The 27,256-nt window shown below is 49.6% G+C and overlaps 1 protein-coding gene across 2 annotated transcripts in view; it reads right to left on the bottom strand.

Annotated features, from left to right (window-relative positions):
* Positions 1-21,175: 21,175 nt before the first annotated feature.
* Positions 21,176-27,256, bottom strand: part of LOC112620139 (zinc finger and SCAN domain-containing protein 2-like) — an 8,096-nt gene continuing 2,015 nt past the window's right edge. Inside the window, exons 2-3 of one of the 2 annotated variants that reach the window (XM_025378336.1) lie at positions 25,115-26,019; positions 21,176-23,463 (exon numbers count right to left, since the gene is read on the bottom strand). In XM_025378336.1, coding sequence (XP_025234121.1) covers positions 25,380-25,991 — 612 coding nt within the window. In that variant the 5' untranslated portion in view covers positions 25,992-26,019 and the 3' untranslated portion in view covers positions 21,176-23,463; positions 25,115-25,379. The remainder of the gene's footprint in view (positions 23,464-25,114; positions 26,020-27,256) is intronic. The other variant, XM_025378335.1, reaches the window with a different exon arrangement.

The raw sequence follows: 27,256 nt of genomic DNA, 5'->3' as shown, positions 1-27,256 counted from the left end.
GTCTTTCTCTTTCCTGCCTTCTGCTGTTGTCACCTGCCCCTCCCACCAGACTATGTTTCCCTGTGACACCCTGTAGTTTGGCCACAGCCAAGCAGATCTGAAGACCATTGCCTCCAGGAGTTGATATGAAGATTCTAAGTTCTCCAGGTGGGAGCAGGAGGGGGATTTACTTATGCTTTTTAAATGTTCTAGGACTTGTGGGTCCTGTTGAACTTCAAGATCTTTGGAAAAGGGAGTCACAAGAAAGACAAAATTCTCATAGTCCAGCTTCACAGGCACAGAAGGGCCTCAGCACCACCATGGAGCAAGCCCAGATACAGGGCTGAAGCGGGAGCTGGAGTCTCCCCAGCACCCAGGCAAAGCCCCTCTTCCCCACAGCACAACGTTCCAACAGCCCCTCCCTCTCACTGCCTCTCCCCCTCCAAGTCTTCCAAGTATGCACTCCAGACTGGTATTGGTATTGAGTGTGGGCCGATGAAGGGAGAGTGGGGTGAAAGAGTTGGTCTGTCTCTTTTTAATAACTGCCAAGAGGACTGTTCTCTCTAGAACGTGAGGTACTTGACTGTCCTCGACTTTGAATAGAATATTCAAAGTGGGAATAGAAGCTTTCCCACTCAAAAGTTAATTACACCTAAGAAAGAAAATCAACAGTATTTTTTTATAAGCAGTATACAAAATAGTTGCCTACTTTTCTTCTTTTCCTGATAGCCCTGTGAAACTGTTTTGGAATGCATGTCATTTAAAAAAATATTCATGACCCGGCACAGTGGCTCACGCCTGTAATTCCAACTCTTTGGGAGGCCAAGGTGGGAAAATTGTTTGAACTCTGGAGTTCCAGACCAGCCTGAGCATAATACCAAGACCCCATCTCTACAAAAAATAAAAAACTAGCTGGGTATAGTGGTGCACACCTGTAGTCCCAGCTACTCGGGAGGCTGAGGTGGGAGGATCACTTGAGCTGAGGAGGTTGAGGTTGCAGTGAGCTGTGTTTGCGCCACTGCACTCCAGTCTGGGCAACAGAGTAAGATCCCCATCTCAAAAAAAAATGTATCTCAAGACTTGTTCACTTCAAGAAAATTTTAGAGTAGCCCAATCCCCTGAGGAAATTGGAACCAAGGGACAAAGGGTCATATCTCCTTTTTGGCTTCTCTGCAGATATGGTTCTTATCTGAGAATCCTATAAACTGTTCCCAATGGGCAGAGCAATGGCACAGCCAGGAGTGTCTGGGGAAACTGCACCATCCTGAGCTCCCTCCCAAGTCATCTGTGTCTGGGTTCTCTGCTTATGCCCCACAAATAACTCGTCCAAGTAGGACATTTGAACAGGCACCCCAGACGCAGAATGTGATCGGCACCACAGCTCAGCGCATGACCTGACTTTTTCTCTTCATCTTCATCCTTGTATGTCTAAAGAGAAACGTTTGGGTGGGAGGAAATGACATTTGAGTTCATTAATTCAAAACACTGGTGGTAAGATGATTTATTCCAGGAACTTCAGTTCTGGATTTCATCAAATAAACTCAGGGGCTCAGCAGAAGAAAGTGACCGTCTTGTGAGTTCACTGAGCTCTGTCTCCGGAACAGAACCCCAAGGAGTCGTACACAAGAGCAGCAAAGTGCAGGCTGCCCACTGCACCTGCGCCAAGGGGAAGGCATGGTCTCTGCAGGCACCTGCCTCCTACCCCAGCAGCCGCACGTTGCTGCCAGCACCTGGGGACTGCTGCCTCAGATGGAGAAGCTGGAACTCGGATCCTAGACTTTTCCCCTGGGGGAATGCGATGATGGTTCCTAAACTTCACAGGTGCAGGCACGGTTCAAACCCCCGCTTTGCCCTTCCTAACTGCCTGAACTTGAGCAAGTGACCTCCTCCCCCAAGTGCTTCAGGTTCCTGATCTGTAGAAGGAAGACCATAACGATAATGGTCTTGTGGAGTAGGGTGAGGATTAAATAATCTCTCTCCAGTGGGGACTGTTTATTATATCATACCCCATGCACCTCAGGGACAGAAAATGGGGTTGGGGGCAGGACGTGGTGGTGCACACCTGTGGTCCCAGCTGCTCTGGAGACTGAGGCAGGAGGATCACTTGAGCCCAGGAGGTCGAGGCTGCAGTGAGCCGTGATTGTACCACTGCACTCCAGCCTGGGTGACCAAGGAAGACCCTGTCTCCAAAAAAAAATTCGGTTGGAGTTAGTATCTCCCCTTGCTCCTCACTATGGCTTTCACGTCATACCTCTTTTGAGAACTAGTAAGCCTCTTCGAGTGTTAGCTGCTGGTCACTTCCGTTCGTGCTTCGGGGTATGGGCATCCAGCTCAGTCCCCTCCTCTGTCCCCAGGCTTTGCCCCAAGACATGCCAGGTGTATTTGTTCCCCATTGCTGCATAATAAACCGCCACAGACAGTGGCTTCAACAACACAGACTTACTCTCTTAGCGTTCTGGAAGTCCGGAGTCTGAAATGAACCTACAGGGCTAAAATCAAGGTGTCCACAGGGCAGGTTCCTTCTGGAGGCTGCAAGGGAGAATCTCACTGTTCTTTGTCTCCTTCAGCGTGAGACAGAGAGAGAAAGAGGGAGAGGAGGGGGGTTGGTGAGGTACAAGGTGCCACACACTTTTAAATGACCAGATCTCGTGTGAACTCAGAGTGAGAGCTCACTCATCACCAAGAGGATGGTCCAAGCCATTCATGAGGGATCTGCCCCCATAGCCCAAACACCTCCCACCAGGCACCTCCAACACTGCGGATTACATTTCATTCAACACGAGATTTGGGCAGGGACAAATATTCAAACTACATCAGATATTAAGGTCCCCAAACCTTCACTTTAGACTCAGCTGCTTTCCTTCAGCTTCTAGGGCAGCCTGCAGAGGGCAAGTGCCTTTACTCTGAGAGCAGCTGGGTAAGAACGCTGCCTTCTCTGACTGCACTGAGCACCAGCCCCCCATTCACCAGGCATCCCACCCTCTGCCTCCCAACAACTGCTTTATGTAGGCCCAGGGGCTGGGCCTGGCTATTCTACACCACCCTTAGGAGTCCTTCCCATCTTTAAGGATTTTCTGAAAGGTCAAGCCTGGCTGCACTGGGGAAGGGAAGGCAGAAGCCACAGCCCCTCCTAGCTGGCAGCCTGGGCAGCAACTGGAGGAGGTAGAGTACTTTCCTCTCTCTGTGGAGCTGAGGAATGTGCAGAAAATGGGCCTGGGGGTCCTTTCCAGGTTGCTCAGGAAGGGGTCTAGGGATGTATCTGAGAGGACAAGGGTTTGGGTAGGCACCCAGGCCAGGCCTCCAAAGCCCCAGTGCCCTGGCCCTGAGAGCTTGCCTGCCAGTGATTTCTACCTTGGCTGGAATGTACTTTGCCGTTCCCTCTGTAGACACTTCCTTGGGCAGGTGCGGCCATCTGGTTTACTCCACAGGAGGTGGGAGTGACAGCAGCAAATAAAGAAGACAGGAGGAAGGCAGCCAAGGGGTGCGTGAGTGAACACAAACAGCAGGAGGGCACTTTGCCCAGTGTGGCTTCTGAATCACGCCTCTGAAAGTCCCTGTGTGTGCACACAGCTGTGCGCAGTGCTTATGTTTCTGTGCATGTGTCTGTGGAGAGTGTGGTTGGGGGTCGGAGGGGAACCTCTGAATTCCTTAGAGAATCCTGGAGGGTGGGATTCTATGGGACCTGCAAGCAAGTCCAGTGGGTTCCAAATGTTTTCTGCAGGTTCTGGTGGGCGCCCCCGGACACCCAAGGGGCGGGCCCAGGAAAGAAGGTTGCTGGGGAGAGGGAGACCCATCCCATGCTGCAGCTGAAACACTCCTGGGGTGATCCATGGGTCTTCCCGGTGACATTTTGAAAAAATAAGATTTTACTTTCATTAAAAAAAAACTTTGGAAGTAGTGACTTCCCATCCAACCTCCTCATTCTTCAGTGAAGAAACTGTAGCCCCCAGGAAGGAAGTGACTTCCCCAAGTTCATGAAGGAACCAGCTGGGGGAGAGTCTCAGGCCTCCTGACTCCAAAGTGGGTGTCATCCGTAGTTTATCTTTCATCTCTCGGCCTGCAGGGCTGTGGAGGTACAGGTGGCTGGAGGGTGCACTCTGCCCAGCCTCACCCTGGTGAGGACCAAGTGTCCTGGTTCTGAGGAACACAAGGCAAGGCCTCCCACTTCTAAAGTCTCTTCTTCTTTCCTGACCTCCACACTGGTCAGGCCTCTGGTGAAAGGCATTCAAGGCCGTGTCAGCACCCTCATGTGACCTGGGCGCCCCAATATGCATGGAGCTGTTGACACCACTTACCACTGCTTGGCCTGGAGAAGTTCTCATCAGCCCTACAGGAACATGGGACAGCGGGATACATAAGTTGTGGTGGATGGAGGATGGAAGATTGGCCCCATTAGCATCAAGAGCGTGCAGCTGCAGCATCAGGTCACCTGACAGGCAGCCAGGTGGTGAGAGTTGGGAGCCCTGCTGGGCACTGATGCAGCCCATGCTGCAGGGCTGAGAGCCCTTCCTGCCTCAGGTGTGGCCCCCCACTAGGAGGATTTGCCCAGCGAAGGGCAGAGTGGGCCCACACACCTGGCGGGAAGGGCAGAGAGACACCATGGTTGGGAAAGGCAGAGGGTATAGCCCCCAGGGAACAAATCAGCAACATGAGGAGTCACCAAAGATGCCGAGTACTTTAGGCAGACACTACAAAGTCAGGGATCGGTGTGAGCCATACACACACACACATTGCCACCATAACGGTTCCTCCCCCAACCACCACCACGTTCTCCCTGACGGGGCAGGAGGAGGCCCCAGCGCACAACTATTTCAGAGACACCTGTGCCTGTGCTTAAGCCCCAGCTGCTTTAGAATGAGACACAGCGGACAATGACTGCATAATTCCCCCTCACCCACACACACACACACACACACACACACACACACACCCCTTGAAATTGAGGAGGAGAAGGGTCTGTCCTTGGGGAGACAATCAAGTGGCATTCAACATGGCAAAGGGAATGTTCTATTGATAAAACTACCTTCTCCTCCCAGCAAGTGAAGGGGCCGAGCCATCACCGGGGGCAGATCCAGGATTTCTGGAGCTTGAAGCTTATAGAACTTGAGGGGGGCCTCTTTTTCAAAAGATACGAAAATGGAAGTACTAAATTAGTGACCTTGTATCTATTGATTTCTTTTTAACCAGTAAGGCTTCACGTCTCAAATTTTCCAAATTGAGTCCTCTTATTTTAATCACTTTGTTACTAATAATAATCTCCACACCTATTGAATTTCAAGTGCTACCAGCAGTGCTGATTTTCCTTTCTCTTTTATAAGATTGGGATTCACCATATATACCATAATATGCAGAATACATGAAGAATAACTCCATATCAAAAAGTCCTACACATTTAAACATGCAAAATCATTTTACACATAAGGTATTCAAGGTTATCCAAAACAGATAACATTGACTCCTTTCACAACATCTGTGCCTCTGGGTAAGATTGGCAAGAACTGTGTTCTTGGCAAGATACTATAAGCTATATTTCTGGAAAACAGTAAGCAGGTTTATTTTTCCCAAAAAAGAGGTTCCCTGCCTTCCCATTGAATAGGTGTGGCCAAAATTAATCACTTAACTTCAATTCATATTGCTACGAGGCCAGGCAAGGTGGCTCATGCCTGTAATCCCAGTACTTTGGGAGGCCAAAGTGGGCGGCCTAGGTCAGGAGTTCAAGACCAGCCTGGCCAACATGGTGAAATGCCATCTCTACTAAAAATACAAAAAAAAAAAAAAAAATTGCTGGGCGTGATGGTGAGCACCTGTAGTCCCAGCTACTCAGGAGACTGAGGCAGGAGAATCGTTTGAACCCGGGAGGTGAAGGCTGCAGTGAGTAGAGATCATGCCACTGCATTCCACATTCCAGCCTGGGTGACAGAGCCAGACTCCATCTCTCTCTCTATATATATATATGTGTGTGTGTGTGTGGGTGTGTGTACATATACCTGAGACTGGGTAATTTATAAAGAACAGAAATGTATTTTCTCCTAATTCTGAAGGCTGGGAAGTCCAAGATCAAGGCGCCAACAGATTCAGTCTCTGGTGAGGGCTGCCCTCTGCTTCCAAGATGGCGCCTTCTTGTTGTGTCCTCACATGGAAGAGCAAAAAGAAGCCTAGCTAGTTCCCTCCAGCCCTTTCGTAAGGTTGCTAATCCCATTCATGAGGGCTTTGCCCTCAGGACTTAATCACCTCCTAAAGTCCCCACCTCTTAATACTGTTGCATTGGGGATTAAGTTTCAACATGAATTTTGGAGGGCACGCAAGCATTCTATAGATAGATAGATAGATAGATGATAGATAGATAGATAGATAGATAGATAGATAGATAGATAGATAGATAGATAGATAGATAAAGATCTACCAGATGGGAAAGGCTCTCCATGTTATTTAGCCTCATCTCTGCATCTATATGCTGGAGAATGTGGAAAAAATATTGGCTCATTGCATTTGAGAGAAATACTGCTTGATTTTCTATTTCATCCATTTTCAAATACCTCAAACTTAAATGCTATACAACTAACAACTGAAGAGCCATTACTCAATTCAAAAACCAAATTTTTTGGGGGGAGACCAAGACAGGCAGATCACTTGAGTCCAGGAGTGCCAGACTAGCCTGGGCAACATGTTGAAACCCCATCTGTACAATAAAAAGAAGAAAGAAAGAAAAAAGAAAAGAAAGAGAAAGAGAGAAGAAAGAAAGAAAGAAAGAGAAAGAGAAAGAAAGAAGGAAAGAAAAGAAAGAAAGAAAGAAAAGAAGAGAGAAAGAAAGAAGAGAGAAAGAAGAAGAAAGAAAGAAAAAGAAAGAAAGAAAAGAAAGAAAGAAAGAGAAAGAAAGAAAGAAGGAAAGAAAAAGAAAGAAAGAGAGAGAGAAAGAAAGAAGAGAGAGGGAGGGAGGGAGGAAGGAAGGAGCGAAGGAAGGAAGGAAGAAATTAGCTAGTCGTGGTGGCACACGCCTGTCATCTCAGCTATTCAGGAGGCTGAGGTGGGAGGATCACTTGAGCCCGGGTGGTGGACGTCGCAGTGAGCCGAGATTGCATCACTGCACTCCAGCCTGGGCAACAAGGACAAACCCCATCTCAAACACACACACACACACACACACACACACACAAGTTTTTAACGTGTATGACTTTGTTAAATTCAAGGAATTTTAACCCTCTGGTTTGACTCTTCCAGAGCACTGACCATGTAGGCTACCACAATGGCAGGAAACAAATCACAAAACTAATTGTATTTCAGCTGGAGATTGAGGAGTGTAATGACGGGTATACATCTAAAAGAACTCAAAGAAGGATATCGAGAGACATTTGTACATTCATATCCACACCGTCATTATTCACAATAGCCAAAACGTAGAGGCAACCCAAATGTCCATTGACAGATGAATGGATAAACAGAATATGGTATATACATGCAATGCAATATTGTGCAATATTGTGCAGACCTTAAAGGGAAGGAAATCCAGTCCCAACATGCTACAACATGGATGAACCTTGAGGACATCATGCTAAGTGAAATAAGCCAGTCACAAGACAAAAAATACCACTTGATTGATTGTACTTATATGAGGTATCTACAGTAGTCAAATTCATAGAAACAGAAAGTAGAATGATAGTTTCCAGGACCTGTGGAGAGGGGAAATGGGGAATTGTTGTTTAATGGGTGGGGAATTGTTGTTTAATGGGTGTGGAATTTCAGTTTTGCAAAATGAAAATGTCCTGGAGATTGGTTGCACCACAATATGAATATATTTAACACTACAGAACCGTCCCCTCAAACATGGTTACGATGATGTCTGAGTCTGCTTGTGCTGTGTAACAAAATACCTGAGACTGGGTAATTTATAAAGAACAGAAATGTATTTTCTCCCAATTCTGAAGGCTGGGAAGTCCAAGATCAAGGCACCAACAGATTCAGTGTCTGGTGAGGGCTGCCCTCTGCTGCCAAGATGGCGCCTTCTTGTTGCATCCTCACATGGAAGAGCAAAAAGAAGCCTAGCTAGTTCCCTCCAGCCCTTTCATAAGGTTGCTAATCCCATTCATGAGGGCTTTGCCCTCAGGATTTAATCACCCCTAAAGTCCCCACCTCTTAATACTGTTGCATTGGGGATTAAGTTTCAACATGAATTTTGGAGGGCACACAAGCATTCAAATCATAGCAGATGGTAAATGTTATGTTACGTGTATTTTACCACAGTCTCTAAAAAGAAAGAAAGAGCCCGGGAGCGGTGGTTCACACCTGTAATCCCAGCACTTTGGGAGGCTGAGGTGGGCGGATCACGAGGTCAGAAGATCGAGACCATCCTGGCTAACATGGTGAAACTCCATCTCTACTAAAAATAGAAGAAAAAAAAATTAGCGGGGCATAGTGGCGGGAGCCTGTAGTTCCAGCTACTCGGGAGGCTGAGGTAGGAGAATGGTGTGAACCTGGGAGGTGGAGCTTGCCGTCAGGTGAGATCCAGCCTGGGTGATCCAGTGAGACTCTGTCTGGAAAAGGAAGGAAGGAGGGAAGGAAGGAAGGAAGGAAGGAAGGAAGGAAGGAAGGAAGGAAGGAAGGAAGGAAGGAAGGAAGGAGAAAGAGAGGGAAAGAAAGAAAGAAGGAAAGAAAGAAGGAAAGAAAGAAAGAAAGAGAAAGAAAGAAAGAAAGAAAGAAAGAAAGAAAGAAAGAAAGAAAGAAAGAAAGAAAGAAAGAAAGAAAGAAAGAAAGAAAGAAAGGAAGGAAGGAAGGAAGGAAGGGGAAAGAAAGAAAGAGAGGCATAAGGAACCCCCAGTTACCTCTCATCCAGCTTCTAAATTGTCAAGGCATGGTCAATCTTGTCTTATCTGCCCCTCACCCACACTTTTCCAGAAAGAAGACCCAGAGGATTCCACGCCTGCCTGGAAACCATGACCAGTCTCCACTGGAAGTTGAAGTTAATGCTGCATGTCTTCATACAACCTCTAGCCATTTCTAGTGTCCCTCAGAATTTTTCCAAATTCAGGCAAACACAGAAATTACTTTCAAAAATTCAGCAGAGCAGTCACTTAGCCTTAATTCAGAGGATTCTGTTACAGATGGGCATCAGCATCTGAAATGCTGGCATGAGCTGGGCATTCCCCACCTGCACCCCCAATTTAGTATCCAAGCAACTGAGAGATCAGGTGAAGATAACAGTCATTTTAAAGAGCTGGAATGCTCAAAAAATATTTATATCATTTTTCCTTTTAAAAGCATTTAGTTCAAAACAACAGCAAAGACCATCAAAGCATCCCCATTTAGAACTGTCATTCTGGAGAGTCAAACGCTGGCACATGTCAAACTGTGAAAAGACATGGGGGAATTTTAAATGCATATTATGAAGTGAAAGGAGCCAGTCCAAATAGGCTACATACCATATGACTCCAACTCTGGAACATTCTGGAAAAGGCAAAACCATGGAGACAGTAAAAGCATCAGTGGTTCCCAGGGGTTTTGGTAGAGGGAGGGATAAATAGGTGGAGCATGGAGGAGTTTTAGGGCAGTGGAAAGACTGTACAGTGGATACGTGTCATTATACATTTGTCCAAGCCCATAGAATATACAACACCGAGAGTGAGCCCTAATGGAAACTATGAACTTAGGGTGATAATGATGTGTCAATGCAGATTCATCGATTGTATGAAGTGTACCACTCTGATAGTGGGGGAAGCGATGCTTGTGGGGACACAGAGTATATGAGAAATTGCTGTACTTTCTGCTCAAGTTTGCTGTGAACCTAAAACTGCTCTAAAAAATAAAGTCTATTTTTTAACAACAGTTGGTTCATACTCAACTATCCAATGGACAGCAAAGAGGTGTTTGATGCAATTCTATTTATTCAGTATTATTTGGAAAATCTTTCATGTTTTCTAGTGAATATAGAAAAGTAGGTTGTCCCCTGACTGGGGCAGTGAAGAAGAAAAGAAAAAAGAAGAATAAAAGAAAAGTGGATTCATCCTCCCATCAATTCAACCACAAAAAGTTATTTGGATCAATTATCTCATTAGTTTGCCTTTCCCAATCTTTCTTTTTTGAAAAGAGACAGGGTCTCACTCTGTTGCCCAAGCTGGAGTGCAGTGAAGTGATCATAGCTCACCGCAGCCTCGAACTTCTGAACTCAAGCAATCCTCTCATCTCAGCATCCCAAGTAGCTGAGACTACAAGCACGCACCACCACACCCAGCTAATGCCTTCCTCAATATTGAGGGGACTATTTTGAAATCACCCCATATATAAATTAAGCAAGCAGTGCTCTTAGCCCCTCCCCCTTCTCAGCCATCATGATCTCTTGGGCCAAAGGAAATAGCCCAAAACCAAAACTTCATTTCAACCAAAAACATTTCCTCTCCTCCCCGCAACACATTTGCTTTCTTAGGAGAGGAGAGAAATTTTCAAAAGGAACAAAAAGATCATATACAAACATATATTAACTTGTCATGGGAAAGTTCTAGCATATGATGATCGTAGAGCAAAGTGTAATGAACGTTCCCTATCACCCCCCTTTGAAATTATCAACACAGAGTCAGTGCTGTTTCACCTCTACCCCACTCTCACCCACACCCCAGATGATTCTGAAGCAAATCCCAGAGAGCATTTCATTTAGTACATATCTCTGAAGGATAAGGGTCCTCGTATTTACATAAGTACAACATAATTATAACTAAGAAAAATTAATAATCCTGGCCAGGCGCAGTGGCTCACACCTGTAATCCCAGCACTTTGGGAGGCCGAGGTGGGCGGATCACCTGACCTCAGGAGTTCAAGAACAGCCTGGCCAACATGGTGAAACCCCGTCTCCACTAAAAATACAAAAATTAGCCGAGCATGGTGGTGGGCACCTGTAACAGCAACTACTCAGGAGGCTGAGGCAGGAGAATCGCTCGAACCCGGGAGGTGGAGGTTGCAGTGAGCAGAGATCACGCCATTGCACTCCAGCCTGGGTGACAGAGTGAGTCCCTGTCTCAAAAAAAAAAAAAAAAAATTAACAATTCTGTAATATCAAGCATCCCATTGGCGTTCAAATTTCCCCAGTAAACATACACATTTGAAACATGTACTTACAGATGAAAGCAACCAGGGCTTTTCAGCTGGCGTCTTCGGCTTCCCGCTGCCTCTCCACGGGGCCTCTCTCCTCCTGCAGTCCACTGGGAGTTGGTGCCTCACCTGATTGATGCATACATACCCTGTTCGGTATTGTAGGTCTTAGTGAGCAAGCTTCCACTGCTGGCGTTTGGGCTAATTCTCGTTAGAAAGTTACGCTACGTTTTCTTCTTATTTCGTCTTTAAACCAGGAAAGAAACACATTTCTTTTTATGTTTTTATTTATTTATTTATTTAATTTTTTCCTCGCCGGTCTTTTTTTTTGTGACTTTTTTTTTGAGAAGGAGTCTTGCAGTGTTGCGCAGGCTGGAGTGGAGTGGCGCGATTTCGGTTTACTAAAACCTCCACCTCCTTGGTTCAAGCAATTCTCCTGCCTCAGCCTCCTGAGTAGCTGGGTAGCTGGGATTACAGGCGCCCGCCACCACGCCTGGCTCATTTTTGGTATTTTAGTAGAGACGGGGTGTCTCCATTTTGGTCAGGCTGGTATCGAACTCCCGATCTCAGGTAATGCACCCGCTTCGGCCTCCCAAAATTCTGGGATTACAGGCGTGAGCCACCGCTCCCGGCCCGAGAAACGCCATTTCTAACTGCATTCCTTCCACCTTCTTCTCTCCTCTACCTCAGCTGTCAAACTTCCTTTCATCTCTAACAGGACCATTTATTTTTATGACTCTGCTTTTCGGACTCACTTCTTTAGGGCAGTCCGAAAAGCTCATGGTTCTAGACATTAATTCATTCGACAAATATTAACTGGACGCCTACGTGGTCCCTGACTTGCATTCTAACATCAATGCAGCCCCTGAGGGCACTGGAGAAACTGCCCTGGCTGCGGGTATCTCAACGTCAGATCTCAAAATGTGCACTAGAGGGCGCCGCTCTCCTCCCGGCACCTGTGAAAGTGGCGCAGCCGCGCACCTCTGGTAACATGAAGCCGTTAGGTCGTCTCTATCTACCCGCGCGGTCTAACAAATGAAGAACCTCACACAATCCGCACTTTTAAAATGAAATAAATTCCATCATTGGAAGCACAAACAAAGAGGGAGAGACAAACATGGCATAATTGCCCCAAACAGGTCCGTTTTCCATTAGAGATGACAAGCAAAGGGCATAGTTTACGAGTTTGGTAAAATTATGAAAAGGTTAAAGGTTGTTTTCATCCCAAAATACCAAAAGGAAACTGCAAAATCAAAATCAATGAATCTGAAACTCGTGTCTACAAAGTGCAACTTATCAACTTTGCTGTTAAATGTAGTCCCAAATATTTCAGTACATTTGAAAAATTAATCGGTTTCATTTGCTCTCATTATAAAAGTTCCTGAGAAGGCCCCATAATGGCCAAGGAAACAGAACCAGTTAATGGAGCAAACTTTTCTTTTGGCACCTGAAATGTGCCCGGTTTTGTTCTGGGCAGTGGAGAGACAAGGTCCCACTGTCCTGGACACTCGCGTTTGAAGTGGGAGATCCTGAATAAGCAAACATGTAAATGAACAAGGCAATCTTCGTCATCAATGTTCAGGGAGAAATAAAACTGGGCAACATGCAATAGAGGGTTGATTATTTAAAGATGGGTCTGACCAAGGCCCCAGAAGATGACAGCTGTGTTGATACCTAAGTGACAAGAGGGAGCCCTGGGAAGCTCTGAGAACAGAATATTCCAGAATATTCCATGCAGAGGGAACAAGGCAAAGGCACTACCCATGACAGCGTGTGAGTTTCTAAAGGAAAAAGAAGAGCAGGAAAGATACAGTATGACAAGGAAAGAAAGAAATGGACAGGAGCAGAGAACAGAGGTAATCATGGAAACCAGGGTGGTTTGCTTTTTGTTTTGTTTTCTTTGTTTTGGGTTCTGTTTTTTAACTAAATTTAATCGAATTATAGCTGTAGCAGAACGAGCCATGGACAAAACTCCTCAGACACCGGATTAAAGAAGGAAGAGGTCTTTATTCGGCCAGGAGCGTCGGCAGACTCGTGTCTTAAGAGCCCAGCTCCCCAAGAAAGAAATACTTGGCCTTTTTAAAGGCTTACAACTTTAAGGGGTCCACGTGAAAGGGTTGTGATAAATCGAGCAAGCGTGGGAAACGTGACTGGGGGCTACATGCATCAGCTAACAGAACAGCAAGTTTTACAATGCTTTTTTTCATACAGTGTCTGGAATTTACAGATAACACAGGTAGTTTAGACCAGGGGTTGATGTTATTATTATTACCTTGCTTAACTTCTAGGGCCGGGTGATGGTGCCAAGGTTGTCTGGCTATTTATCTTACTTGTGTTTCTTTCTCTCTTTACTCCTGTCTTGTGAACTAGGCAAGGTGGGGGGAGGAGGGCAGCAGGAGTAGTAGTGGTCTCCTTCCTTATAGCAAATGCTTTTTTTTAATCTCTTGAGATAATCATGTTGTCTCCTCCACTAATCTGCTGAAGTGGTACATTTCTTTAATAGATTGTCTGATGTTGAATCAACCTTTTGTTTGTGCGGTAACACCTTCCTTCCTGGTCACGTTATACTTTTTTTTTTTTTTTTTTTTTTTTTTTGTGAGACAGGTTGTTGCTCTGTTGCCCAGGCTGGAGTGCAGAGGCGCGATCTTGGCTCACTGCAACCTCTGCCTCCCAGGTTCAAGCGATTCTCCTGCCTCAGCCTCCCGAGTAGCTAGGACTACAAGCATGCACCACTATGCCCAGCTAATTTTGTATTTTTAGTAGAGACAGGGTTTTGCCATGTTGGCCAGGCTGGTCTCCAACTCCTGACCTCAAGGGATCAACCCTCTTCAACCTCCCAAAGTGTGGGATTACAGGCGTGAGCCACCATGCCCAGCCATGCTATACTTTTAAATACATTTCTAGGTTTAATCTGCTAATATTTTATTTTGAATTTGTGCAATTCTGTTCCTAAGTGAGACTGGCTGAAAATTTCCCCACGTGGTGCTGTTCTGTTCTGGTTTCATCTTTAACATTTTACTAATCTACCTCATTAAATGAGTTTGGATGTGTTTTTCCCCCTGCTCACTGGAACCGTTTGTACATGAAAGCTTATCTTCTCATTAAAGGTGGACAAACCTTCTCAGTAAAACTCTCTGGGCCTCCTATCTTAATTAACTTGAGGGAATGAAGGTTATATTTTTGACCACTGATTCAAGTACTCTAATGCTTACAGGTATATTCAGATTGGTTTAAGTTTCTTTAGTAATTTGTATTTTTCTAGAAAATAATCCATTTCATATAAATGTAAAATAGTCATAAATTGTTCATAGTATTTTATCATGATTTTTCAAAGTCTCTATTGTATCCATGGTTATCATCTTCTTTTCATTCCTAGCATTGTTTATTTTTGCAGAGGTTTGTCTGTTTTATTTGTCTTTTCGGAGAACCAGTTTTGGTTTTACTGAGTCTCTTTAATATTATTTTTGTTTTGTAGTCCATTAATTTTTATCCTTATCTTTTTTCCTTCTTTGGTTATATATTCTGTTATTTTTCTAACTTCTTAAGTTGAATTTTTTTTTTTTTTAAAGAGACAGCATCTCACTCTGTCATCCAGCCCAGAGTGCAATGGTGCAAACATAGCCTCGAACTCCTGGGCTCAAGGGATCTTCCGAGTAGCTAGGACTACAGGTGCATGCCACCATGCCCAGCTAATTTTAAAGAAATTTGTTTGGCCGGGCATGGTGTCTCACGCCTGTAATCCCAGCACTTTGGGAGGCCGAGGGGGCGGATCACAAGGTCAGGAGATCGAGACCACGGTAAAACCCTGTCTCTACTAAAAATACAAAAAATTAGCCGGGTGCGGTGGCGGATGCCTGTAGTCCCAGCTACTCAGGAGGCTGAGGCAGGAGAATGGCGTGAACCCAGGAGGCAGAGCTTGCAGTGAGCCAAGACTGCGCCACTGCACTCCAGCCTGGGCAACAGAGCAAGACTCCGTCTCAAAAAAAAAAAAAAAAATTTTAGAGATGGGATCTTGCTACGTTGCTCAGGCTGGTCTCAAACTCCTGGATTCAAGCAATCCTCCTGCCTTGGCCTCCCAAAGTGCTGGGATTACAGATGTGAACCATTCCACCATGCCTGGCCTTAAATTGAACTCTTGACTTTTTGATTTTCAAAACATCTTCTTTTCTGATGAATACATTTAAAGCTAAACGTTTCCTCTAATTGATTTTAGTTGTATCCACAAGTTTTGAAATGTAGCATTTCACAGTAGTCATTAATTCATAAATATTTCATTATTTCCATCGCAATTTTTTCTTTGATTTGAATTATTAATAAATATGTTTTCAAAATCCCTGAATATACCAGCATGGGCAACAAAGTGAGAACCTATCTCTACAGGAAAAAAAAGTTTTAATTAGCCGGGCCAGGTGGCACATGCCTGTAGTCTTAGCTACTTGGGAGACTGAGGTAGGAGGATCCCTTGAGCCCAGGAGTTTGAGGCTGCAGTGGGTCATGATGACACCACTACACCGCTCCAGCCTGGGTGGCAGAGTGTGACCCTATCTCAAAAAAAAAAGAAAAAGAAAGAAAAAAACCCTGAATGTATAGACGCTTTTATTTGCTGTATTTTGTTAATGACTTCTATTGCATTGCATTCACAGAATGTGACCTACCAGTGATGTGTAGTATCTGTTGGGACTTGCCTTATTGCCTAAAATAGGACCGCCATATTAACTGGCCCTGTTTCTTGATTTTCTCTTATTGTAAAATGTCCTGAATATGCTCCAACAACGGCCAAGAAAACAGACCCATTTTATAATACTCTCCAGGGACAAAGGTATTTATAAATACCTTCCCACCAGGGGGAGGCAATATGGAGCCTCAGGAGCTCCAGAAGTGATATTTTGGTTGTCCAAGACTCTAACTCTATGCCCAGAACAAGAATCCCATTCAAGACAACCTTCATGCAACCAGGCCAGCCGTCTCTTCATCGGGAGCTCACCGTGTCAGACACTGGGGGCCTCAGGCCTGCAAGATCACGTTCACACCCTCAAGTTACACATGTGAAAGTGAACCAGAAAATGATGCACAAATATGATTTGTCATTGACTGGAGATCAAGCCAAAAACACATGAGAAACTAATCTCAAGAAAATGGGAAAAAAGGGAACACAGGGCATGCAGGATAATTTACCAAATGACAAGTTTGCACAGCAAAGTATGGGCTCTGAGCAGAGAGAAACCATAGTGTAGTAGCGAGGCAAGCCAGAGAGTGCCCCGGGCCTGTCCGTAGACATCCCCTCTGAGAATAACACTCACCATGCCCTTGTGAATAAGTCCCTGGGATTGATGCTTGGGACCTCTGTCACTCGGGCCATAGCTGTGGGACCAGGGCATGTGCCCTAGCCTAGGGAAGCCACCTCGAGGTTCACAGATGACACAAGCAGAGCCAGGAGAAAGGATTCTGCCTAAGAGATTCCTTAAACAAGACTGTGAGCAGCCACAGTACAACTTCCCTAGGGGTCCGCATGCGGCATAAGGAGAGGCGCCTGCAGAGAGCAGAGTGCTGAGGAAGCTAGAGGAAGAAGAAGGTAATTCCTATGGAAAGGTTCATGGCTGCTGGGTGTGGCGTTCTACACCTGTAATCCCAGCACTGTGGGAGGCTGAGGCAGTGGATCACTTGAGGTCAGGAGTTCAAGACCAGCCTGGCCAACATGGTGAAACCCCACCTCTAGTAAGAATACAAAAATTAGCCGGGTGTGGTGGCAGGTGCCTGTGTAATCCCACCTACTCAGGAGGCTGAGCAGGAGAATCACTTGAACCCAGGAGGTAGAGGTTGCAGTGAGCCGAAATCACACCACTGCACTCCAGCCTGGGTGACAGAGCGAGACTCTGTCTTTAAAAAAAAAAAAAAGTTAGTGGTTGAGACCCCCATAACAAAAGCCAGGTCAACAAGAGAACAGCATACAAATGTATTTACTATAAATTTCATGTGACACAGGAACCTTCAGAAATAAAGACCCAAAGAAACAGGGGAAACTGTCTTCATGCATAGCCGTGCAGACATGTGATTGGAGGATAAGAGGGTGTGACTTATGCTAATAAACTGGGGGACTTAGCAAGGCCTGTTTATTCAGATTCTTCCTGGGGTCTCTGTAGGACACTCCTTTTCTCCAGGGATAGGGAGGATGCTTCTGGAATGAGGGTCTTATGACCTGCTTTAGAGAAAGATCCGAGAATTCTTCTATGGTCTGCTTCGGGGGAGACAGGCGAGGGGAAGGGGAATGTCGCCTTCCTGATTCTGCTGTTTTCTTGATGCCAAGGTGCTATATTTTGGGGTGGCAAGTCCTGAACTCTGTTAAAGCCAAGAGCAGTGGCAGAAAGGAGAAGAACAGGCATTGGCCATGCGCAGCAGACCCCATCGGCGAGCACCAGGCCAGAGGTGGGAAAAGCAGCAGCCAGTGTATCCGGCGTTGCCAGCCTGAAATACGGTTTTCAAGATCTCATAAAGACAGAACCCTCCCCAGCCCCTGGGACTATATATAGTCCATTCTCCCTCCAGGATCCCCACACACTTCCTCCTGCTCCGTAATTTCCGGGAGCGCTCACATGCAGCGGAAGCTGTCACCTCCGTCCATCAGCCAGCGCCTCTCCCACCTCTCAGGATGCCTGTGCACCATCATGTCACCCTCTCCAGAAGACGCTCTCATCCCACACATGGACAGAGTTTTCACTACTCCTATAAACTCAGGTTCTCTTGAACCCACATGCTTTAAACCCAATCTCAGGGGAGGGGACCCTGCCATCCCCCAGCAGGTTTCCATGTGCCAGGGGAAGGATCAGCTCAGCCCCTCCCCACAGAGAGATTTTCAGGTCCTTCCCACACCCCAGAGGCCCCTGTCCCTGATGCTCTGCCTTACAACAGCCTTTTGACAGTGATTGTTATGAAACAGGAGAGCGAACACACCAGCCTGAAGTGTCTGTGTTTGAGATGCTTTCCAAGTCCAAGGCCAGTGCAAGAGTAGCAGTGCGTATTTGTTTAGCATTGGTTTAACTGCAAAGGCCTGATGACCTTCCAGAAACAAAGAAGTTCCGCTCCAAGGGGACTTTCTGTGTCTGCTGCTAGAAACCGCTAGCAACTGCAGTTCTCCTGCTTGAAGAAAAAAAAAAAAAAAATCCAGTTTCAGTTCACCAAGCATCTGTACAGAGCAGAGATGGTGGTAGCCTAGCACAGAGCAAAGCCTGAGTCACAGGAATGGTGGCAAGCCCGGAGGAGCAGGAGCAGTGTCCCAGGGACCTCTCCAGCCTACCCTGTGAGGCCTGGCCACTCAGCCAAGCTAGGGGGTCACCACCCAAAAGAGGCCCACACAAGCAGTCGGGGAAGCATCAGAGAAGAACCTGAGGTTGGCCAGTGCACCCCATTCATTTCATGTATCAGAAACTGAGCCTCGAGATGGTAAGGACCTTGGCCAAAGACACGTGATCAGACTAGACCCCAACCCTTGACCTGTGAATTTGACTCTTGTCCCATGTTTCCAGTGGAGAGGGGCTTCAGTGCAGCTGGTGAGGGCCACCAGCATTTAGGTCCTCTGACCTGGCCTCTCACCAAGGAGATGGTCACCTCCAGTCCATTCATCCAGCGGCAGCTCACTGAAGGCCCAGAGGTAACCAGTGTCATAAAGAACTGCCAAAGAAAGGGGCGGGTCATGATCTACTGTGTGCAAGATGCTTTCAGCTTGTGTTCTTCAAAGACCTTGCCTTAGAGTGGGGATCCTAGATGTAGAGCCTGAGACAGGATTCTTGTTCAGGCAGGGAGGGTAAGAATTGTCAGGGAAGGGCTCTAGAGAGGGAGAGTGGCAGGAAGCAGCACAGGGCAGAGACAGAAGCCAACAATGTTCCCCCGGGAGAGGAGATTCAGTCTGATCCCTTTGTGTGGGCAGTCATTTGCCAGGGGCAGCCCCCAGGCTGGGCAGCTGTAGGCCATCAGCAGCCCACACTCACAACCACTGGAAGGTGGCTGGGCTGGGGCTCTGAGCGCATCACAGCAGGTGTCTCCACCATGGGCATGATGAGAAAGGTGAGGCTCAGATGTTAAAGAGGGTTGGGCACAGTGGCTCACGCCTGTAATCCCAGCACTTTGGGAGGCCAAGGTAGGTGAATCGCCTGAGGTCAGGAGTTCAAGACCAGCCTGACCAACATAGCAAAATTCCATCTCTACTGAAAGTACAAAAATTAGCCAGGTGTGGTAGCATGTACCTATAATCCCAGCTACTCGGGAGGCTGAGGTAGGAGAATCACTTGAACCCGGGAGGCAGAGGTTGCAGTGAACCGAGATAGTGCCACTGCACTCCAGCCTGGGTGACAAAGTGAGACTCCACCTCAAAAAAAAAAAAAAAAAGTTAAGGAGGCCTTAAGGAGGGTGGAGATGGAAACCGGGAGAGGGTTCCCAGACAGCGGGTGGAAGAGCCATGCTGTGCAAGCCGCCTGCTTCTGTGCCCAGGACTGGCCCTTCTCTTGGTGTTTCCCTCCTGGACTGCGTCTATACTCCAGGAAATTTCTATACAGCCAGGCTGGGCAGGCCAGGTCAGGATGGGCCCTGCTGATGGGTGCGCCAGTCCTGGAGGGTGGGGGTGGCGGTGGCTGGTATCTGGGCCCCGGGACCTTGTCTCTACACCCCAGGAGCTTGCCTAAAAGGAAACCCCCGTCATTGTCCTCCCGGCAAGCAGCAGGGCCAATGGAATGTCTGAATCAAAGGCCCTCCTTGAAGGGCAATGGCAAAGTGGCGCTGGGTTTGACAGCAGATGCTGACCTCCTGGGATCTTGCGCACATGCAGTTTCTGATTAGAGTCTGGGGTGGGAATTGCAATTGTCGTTAATAACTCCCAGGTGACACCAACGCTGCTGGCCTGGCCTCTCCCTGCACCACCTCCACCCCGTTCCCATAGCAAGAGTGTGGGTCTGCTGCCTGGAGTCCATCGACCTGTCTTCTCGTCTCTGGTTTTCCTCTGCTGAACAAAACCTTCCCACTCTCAGCACGTGGACTCTAGGTGCAGCTGAGCCCCCTCGGCCATGGGTGTGCGTGTGACAAGGCCTTTCAGAACCCTGCACTCCCCTGGTCACCGAGACGGGTCTAGTAATGGGCACTAACCCAATTCAGGCCAGCAAGAGTAGGCCCTCCACTGTCTCAGATCCATTAGAGAAGGACTGAAGCTGCCAGGCAGAAGGCTGAGTTGCCGGCTGCTTCTTCCTGGCTGGGTCTGTGTGACCATCGAGTCACTGTACTTTTCATTTAGACGAGCTCATCATTTCCTTTTTTGAAATCTGAGTTGAACACAGAGCCCTGCCTGATTCACTCCCAACATCACCCACCCATGTTTCAAAGGCACAGTCCCTAAGTTCCTTACTCGCAGGACCCTCCTGGCTGACAGAGGCCATGGAAGAAGTCAGAGTCAGAGGGCGCAGCACAGGGTCATGGTGCCGAAGGGAGCCCACCGCACTCCAGCCAGGCGTTCCACTGACAGGAGGGAAGTTACTTACCCAGGTCTCATGGCCACCTGGCAGCAGGCAGGACAGAGGGTCAGCTGTCCAGAGCGCTCTGCGAGAGGCGGTCTGCAGCCAGGTCCTACTTGGGGGTGGGGGGGCCAAAGAGGGACAGTAGAGTCTCTGTGCTGCGCTGTGCACTTGCATCCTTTACACATCTACTTGTTCGCTCCTCACAACTCCATAAGGAAGAGAAGCAGGAGGGGGACTAACATCAGGAGGGGTGTGTGTTTGGCTGAGACCTCCCGTTGGAGATGGACCAGCACAGAGGCCTGGTCTCCTGACTCAAGTACTCTTAGCGGTCCACTGCTCAGGCACTGAGGGAACTGTCAGATGCTTCTCGGCAAGTCTGGCCTCACCGTGGGCTGAGCAGGCAGCAAGGGCTGCAGCCCCTATATCTGTTAGTCAGATGCAAAAAGAAGTCACTGTGCAGGTGCCGGAAGCCTACAGCAGCTCATCACTGAGGCTTTCATGTGTGTCTTCTAGGGTCTTTGGTTACCAGGCAACCTTGAAACACAATTCCTCAAGAGATGATGGAGGCAGAGACAGAGGCCACCACCCTGCTCCCCACTAAGCCCCAAATGACCACTCCTTACACTAGCTGATGTCGAGAGAACGTTTATTTCACTCAGTCAGCTCCCGCAGGCGTCAGCGACCTGTAGAAATATCCAGGCTGGACCACCACTTCTGTGCACTCCTGCAGAGCCGAGGGGAGGGGTCCCTGATGCTCCCACTGCCCCAAGGAGATAAGAGCCTGAGGCCTCCGACATCCACTTTTGGCCCAGGGGAGCCAGCCCACAGCCCAATAAAAGGCACCCTCGAGTTAACTCACATACCCTCTCCCCACGTGCACTGCCCATTACCGGCCACCGACAAGCTCCGGCGCTTGAGGCAGTCGACAAGTGTTTCCTGAGAGTTAGAAGCCCAGTTCGGTGCTAGACCCTGGTAGGGCTCAAGAGGAAATGACAGTCCCTTGCCCTCAGGGAGCTCACTGTCTAGTTGGGGACTCAAAACACACAGGAGACTGGAGCATCTGTGGGACAGCACGCAGTTTGGGGGCGGGGGCTCACACAGGGCCTGTTCGGAGAGGGAAGGATGAATGTGGGCTGGGTTGTTTGGGAAGCCGGGCCCCGTGGATCAGAAGGGCTTAGCTGGGTAGAGAAGAGGAAAGGGGACACGTCCGAGCAATACAGGGGAAGGCACAGAGGCAGGAATGAGCACAGCACAGTGATGGGCAGAGGGGGACACAAACTGCACCATTAGCAGAGAAGGAGTGTGTGTGGAGGTTTCCTCTAGGTCAGCCAAGGATCAGAGCCAGATTGGAAGCTCCTGGGGCTGGGAGCACCTTCTCATTCTCGGATCTCCCCCTGAGCCTTCCGCTATTCCAGGGTGAGGCATACAGTAGGATGTAAGAATGTATGATCCAAACGGCATTGAAGACAGCAAGACTCCAGTGCAGGAATCCACAGGCTGCCCTCCAACCACCCTGACCCAAACCCATCCCAGCCCTGGTCAGTTTTGCCTTTTCTGATGTTCATTCCGGGGAAGCAAGTGAGAACTTGCGGCTTCCAGGCTGACTGGTTCAGGTGTGAAGATGGGAGGAGTCCTCTCCCTGCTGCCAGCCTGGGCCCTGTTCCCTTCAACTGCACTGCTGCACACTCAGAGAACACACAGAAAGCTCCTCCACCGACCTCTCCCCCTGCCCAGAGCCACAGGCACCAGGAGCAAGGCCCTCATCCTCTTCCTCCCTAGCCCACTGGGTTGAACACTTGGCCAGCTGGGAGGCACCGCTGACTGGGCTTGGTTGGTGGAAGCAGGATTCTTTCTCCCTGGGGCAGACTCAGACCAAACTCAAACTCCCACCAGCGTCCACAGCAGTCCAGCTTCCCCTGAGACCACACAGTGAAATCAGAGCCCAGGCCAGGAGCAAAGGGCTCCTTTGTGGAAGCCAGCGGCCAGTCAGGCAAAACAAGAAACACAAAACCAGAAGAGAAAATCTAGCCCAAGGGACCTCTGCCAATGTCTGGGGAAGGGAAATGAGGTTCCAGAAACCTGATGCATCATTCTTTAGGTCTGGGAGAAGGGACTGACTAAAAAGGTCTCCTCCTCGGAATTCTTTATTCCTGAACAAGGAAAGGAGGCTTGGCCAGGGGGAGGGAGGAGCACTACTTGTACAGTGACCTTGACTCGGGGCTCAATGTGTGACAGGTAAGGAAAGGGCAGCAGGTGAAGTCCTCAGGGCTGAGGAGTCCAGGGATGGGTTTCATTCAGGGAGTCCAGTGGCTCCTGAAATTGCCTGGGGTTTTTGAGTCTATGTCAGTTACCTGTTTTCCTAGGGAAGGTCCGTAACCTTCATCAGATTTTCCGAGGGCTTCGTGTCTCCGAAGTGCTAAGAAGCACTGCTCAGAAAGGAAAATGAAGCCTGCAGGTTTCATTCACATCTGGCAGAAGGTTTTGCCTCTAGAACCAGGTCGGCCACCAACTTGCTGTGTTAGCTTAGACCAGTCACTTCCTGTCTCTGAACTCTAGCCAAGTGGTGGACCAGGTGGGGGCAGAGAAGCCAGCTCTCCACACAAGCAACATCCTACCACCAGTGGCAGACAGTGGGGGCCTGTGGCCAGGCAGCCAGGATGAGGTCTGCCCCAGCTGCGATTCCCACCAGGCCTGGGGAATCTGTCCACCAGAGCTTGGAATCTGCCACCAATTCCAGTCTCCAACCAGTCACCTCCACTGGTCACCGCAGTGCACCTCTTGAGGCAGGTCTTCTTACTGGATGTGCCCTCATGCCCAGGTGCAGTGCCAGCCAGGCCCCCACGGCACCCCATTCCTGGTCTCCATGTCCAGATGGGTCCTGCACCTACCGGGTCATAGGATCCTGCCCACTCCGCATCTGTCCACAAAAACAAAGAGATCAGGATCAGGTGTGGTGCCATGACATGGCCCTGCCCAGCCACCCCTCTGGGGCTAGGAGGGAGCGATCAGCTGGCCTACCCTGAATCTGTCCTAGGGCTTGAATGAATGCTCTTTGTCCCCTACCCAGCGCTGCAAGGATTACTAATCCCATTTACAGATGAGACACCTTGGGTTCAGGGCATTTTGGTGACTGACTCCAGGTGTCCCAAGTCCCTGTTTAATTTCATCTTTGCCACCAATGCTAGTCTACAGCACCTGAGAGTAGAAGGGAGAGGACAGTCTCTGAGGAGCCATAGCCACACAGCACCGAGGACAGGCAGAGGGGGGCAGTGGGGAGGGACGAGTCTCCAGCACCCAGCACAGGACTGAACATGCAGGTCCGCTTGAAGACCCAGCTCCCTTCCTCCCAAACCACTCCCAAGGATGCCATGTCCCCTTCAAAAATCCATACCACCCCTGACACCCCTGCCCCAGCTCCTATCACGTGGCCCCAAATCCTCCCTGCTCCATCGTCCACTTTTTAGCAGTGGAGCTAAAAGGTTCTGGGATTCAGAAACCAAAACAAAGCCCTGCTTTCCACCCACTGTACCACCAAGTACCAACTGTGGTGTAGGCAAGCTTGGCAAACCTGTTTCCTCATCTGCCAAAAGGCTGAAGAGGCCTGTGCCTCAGAGCGCCAGCTTGGAATCACAGGTCCTGGCTGCCCTCTTTCTCATTGCCAGAACTTGGCCAGGCCTCTTAGCTGGGGGCCTCATGTTCTCTTGCCCAGATGACCCAAGCCCCTCGAGGCTCCAGATCTTCCCACATCAATCTGCCCTCACAGTGCCGCTGATTCTCCTCCTAAGGCCTAAGTCTGAGATCATAGCACTCATCTCTTTAAAAATCTCAGGGTCCCCGCCCCCTGACCACGAAGTCCTCTGTAGGGCAAACCTCCCCTTGGGACACCTGGAGTCAGTCACCTTGACTGACACCGCCTTGAAAACACCCTTCTACACACTTGCTCTTCCTAGAACAATTTTATTTGTCCCCATGACCTGGTTCAAAGCCATCAAACTCCCCTGGGTGACAAAGAGAAGCCAGTCACCCTTCTCGGTCTCACCCCAGAGCACTTTGTAGGTTGGCCCCACATCACACACCGAGTGTAAGCACCCCGTGACAGGACCTGCGGTCCTCATGTGTGTCTCTGGGAGAGCCCAGCGTGGCACAGTCAGTGGCACATGGTGTGGCAGAATCAACTAAGGCTCTGTGCACCAGTGACCTCACCCTCTCTCATCCAGTAGCTGCAATATATCCCAGCGAGGAAGAGCCCCTCATCTATATCCCCAACTTACAGATGAGCAAACTGAAACATGAAGTGAAATGACATCTCAAGGACAGCAGAGAGTGTGTACAGGAGCCAGGAGGCCTGGGGGCTGAGGTTGGGCGTGGGGATTGTGGAAAGTGGCCCTCTCCAAGTCTCTTTCAACTCTGACATTCTGGGGATGAAGATCCGGTAAGCAGCTTGTCACAGAGAAACCTACAGCCCGGGACCCAGACCGCCCCACCTGCCATCAAGAATTAACACCACCCACCCCACCCCCACCACCCCCAGCCCTGAGAGGGGCTCTGGCCAGCCCCGCAGGTCTCACCTGCTCTAGGCCGGATGGGCCAGAGAAGGAGAACCATGGCAGGAGACCGAAGCAGCTGTGCGCAGCCAGCCAGACGGTCCCGAGGGAGGAACACAAGGGGGCGGCCGGAGCCTGGCGGCGGCCCACACCTTCAAGAGCCCAAGCCAACGCTGCCCCTCTCCCGGGATCCCATCCAGAGAGGGAGCTGCGGCCCAGGGCCATCTCCAGGGGTCGGGGACGCACGTGCGGGGCAGGAAGCAGCAGTCGGCAGCAGGCCCTGGGCGCATCATAGCACGCGTCCTAAGTGGGCCGCCTGGCCCTCGGGCCCGTGGCCGTGGCTGCGCTGATGGGTCTTGAGCGAGCCCTCGCGTGCGAAGCTCTTGCCGCAGCGGGGGCAGAAGTAGGGCCGCCGCTCCCCGAAAACGCCAGGGCGGCGCGGGTGGGGCGCGGGCATGCGCGCGTGGGTGCGCTGGTGGTTGAGCAGGAAGCGCGACTCGCGGAAGCAGCGGCCGCACTGCGCGCACTGGTGCGGCTTCTCGCCGCTGTGGATACGCTGGTGCGTGAGCAGGTTCTGCTTGAGACTGAAGCAGCGGCCGCACTCGGGGCAGGGAAAGGGCCGCTCCCCGGTGTGCGTGCGCTGGTGCACCTCGAGGTTGTGCTTGACGCTGAAGGCCTTGCCGCACTCGGGGCACACGAAGGCAGCCGCGCGGCCCGACCCGGCGTGTGCCTTCTGGTGCCGCACCAGGCTGGGCTGCTGCGAGAAGGTCTGGCCGCACAGCAGGCAGCGGTACGGCTGCTCCTCCGCAGGGTGGTGGATGACCAGGCCTCGCTCGTCCCCCAGACCCTCCTCCCCGTCCCCCGCAGGGGACCCGCCCCCGGAGGACGCCAGCTCGGTCATGGGCACTTCCAGCTGCAATCACCAGTCCCTAGGGAGACAGAAGCGGGGGGCGGGGGGGGGGGGTGGCAGAGAGAGGGGTCGGGGGACCCGAGAGTTAGCCAACCCCCAGCCTCACCTCCCACAACCTCCACCTTTCGCCCCGTTTTGTTTAAGCTCAAGTTCCCCTGCTGGGAATTGGTGTTCTTCCTCCACTGCCTTTTAAGTACGGCCTACACTCCTTTCAGGCCCTTCCCAAGGGCACCTTCTCCTAGAAGCCTTCCCCGACCTTTCCACCCCAGGCTTACACCGTGTGACACAACCATGTGGCCTTCACTCATCACACTGCACAAGGGTCAGTCATGCCACCTCTGTCCCCCGACTCGCAGCACCTTAAGGACAGAGCTGCCTTCTTTCAGCCCCAGCACCTAGCACCATGTCAGCCAGCCACACAAGACACTGGACAGATGGTGATGAGTTTCAGTTAGGAGTTTCAGTTTCAGTTTCAGCTAGGATTTTCAGTTACCTTCGTCTAGATATGTCTTATCCCTCCAACCAGATCTCAAGGACAGAGGGAGGTAGGGAAGTGCACCCCAGACTTGGAGAAAAGGGTGGGATTATCAGTGATTTAGAGATATTTTTGCGAAGCTTAAAACAGGAAACAAAAACAACCCTGTAAACTTGAAAGTGACCTCAGTTAACATTAAAGGCAGCAGCTCTTTGTTTATCAAAATGAGGCATGTGTTCAAAAGGTTTCCAAGTCACTGAACCAGGGTGTGGGCTCCCAGGGGGACTGCTCTCAGCGTGATTCCTCTTGGTATCCTCACAGCAAAGCCTGGCCCAGGGCTGAGCACTCAGTGCCCAGCCAACACCCCCAAACCCAGCTCCCTTCATGCTGGTTCTCCAAAGGATCCTCTTCCCAGGGTACTGTATTCCTCTTAAATTGTTTCCCATTGTCCTCACAACAGCCCTGAGAAAGGGGCGGAGCAGGGTTATTGAGCCCCACTTTAAAGTTGGGGAAACTGAGGCTCAGTGAGGTCAACATACTTGCCAAGGTCACAGAGCAAGGGGAGCCTGGACTAGGCCTTAAGTCGCCTGCCTCACTGTTGAAAGCTCTTTTCAATGTACTAGCTGCTCAACAACTAAACACTCCTCAAAACACACACACACACACACACACACCCCACTGCCACCATCCCAGCTGTCACAGAGCCATGCATTCCAAAGGGCCACTTCTCCTGTAGAGGTACTGTCTACCGCCACTACTCCCACGAACCCCCCCCCCCCCC

Source organism: Theropithecus gelada, chromosome 3, assembly GCF_003255815.1.
Source record: "Theropithecus gelada isolate Dixy chromosome 3, Tgel_1.0, whole genome shotgun sequence".
In the NCBI taxonomy this organism is placed as follows: Eukaryota; Metazoa; Chordata; class Mammalia; order Primates; family Cercopithecidae; genus Theropithecus; species Theropithecus gelada.
The sequence above is the reverse complement of the archived record's forward strand: the minus strand, read 5'-3'. Positions and strand labels throughout refer to the sequence as shown.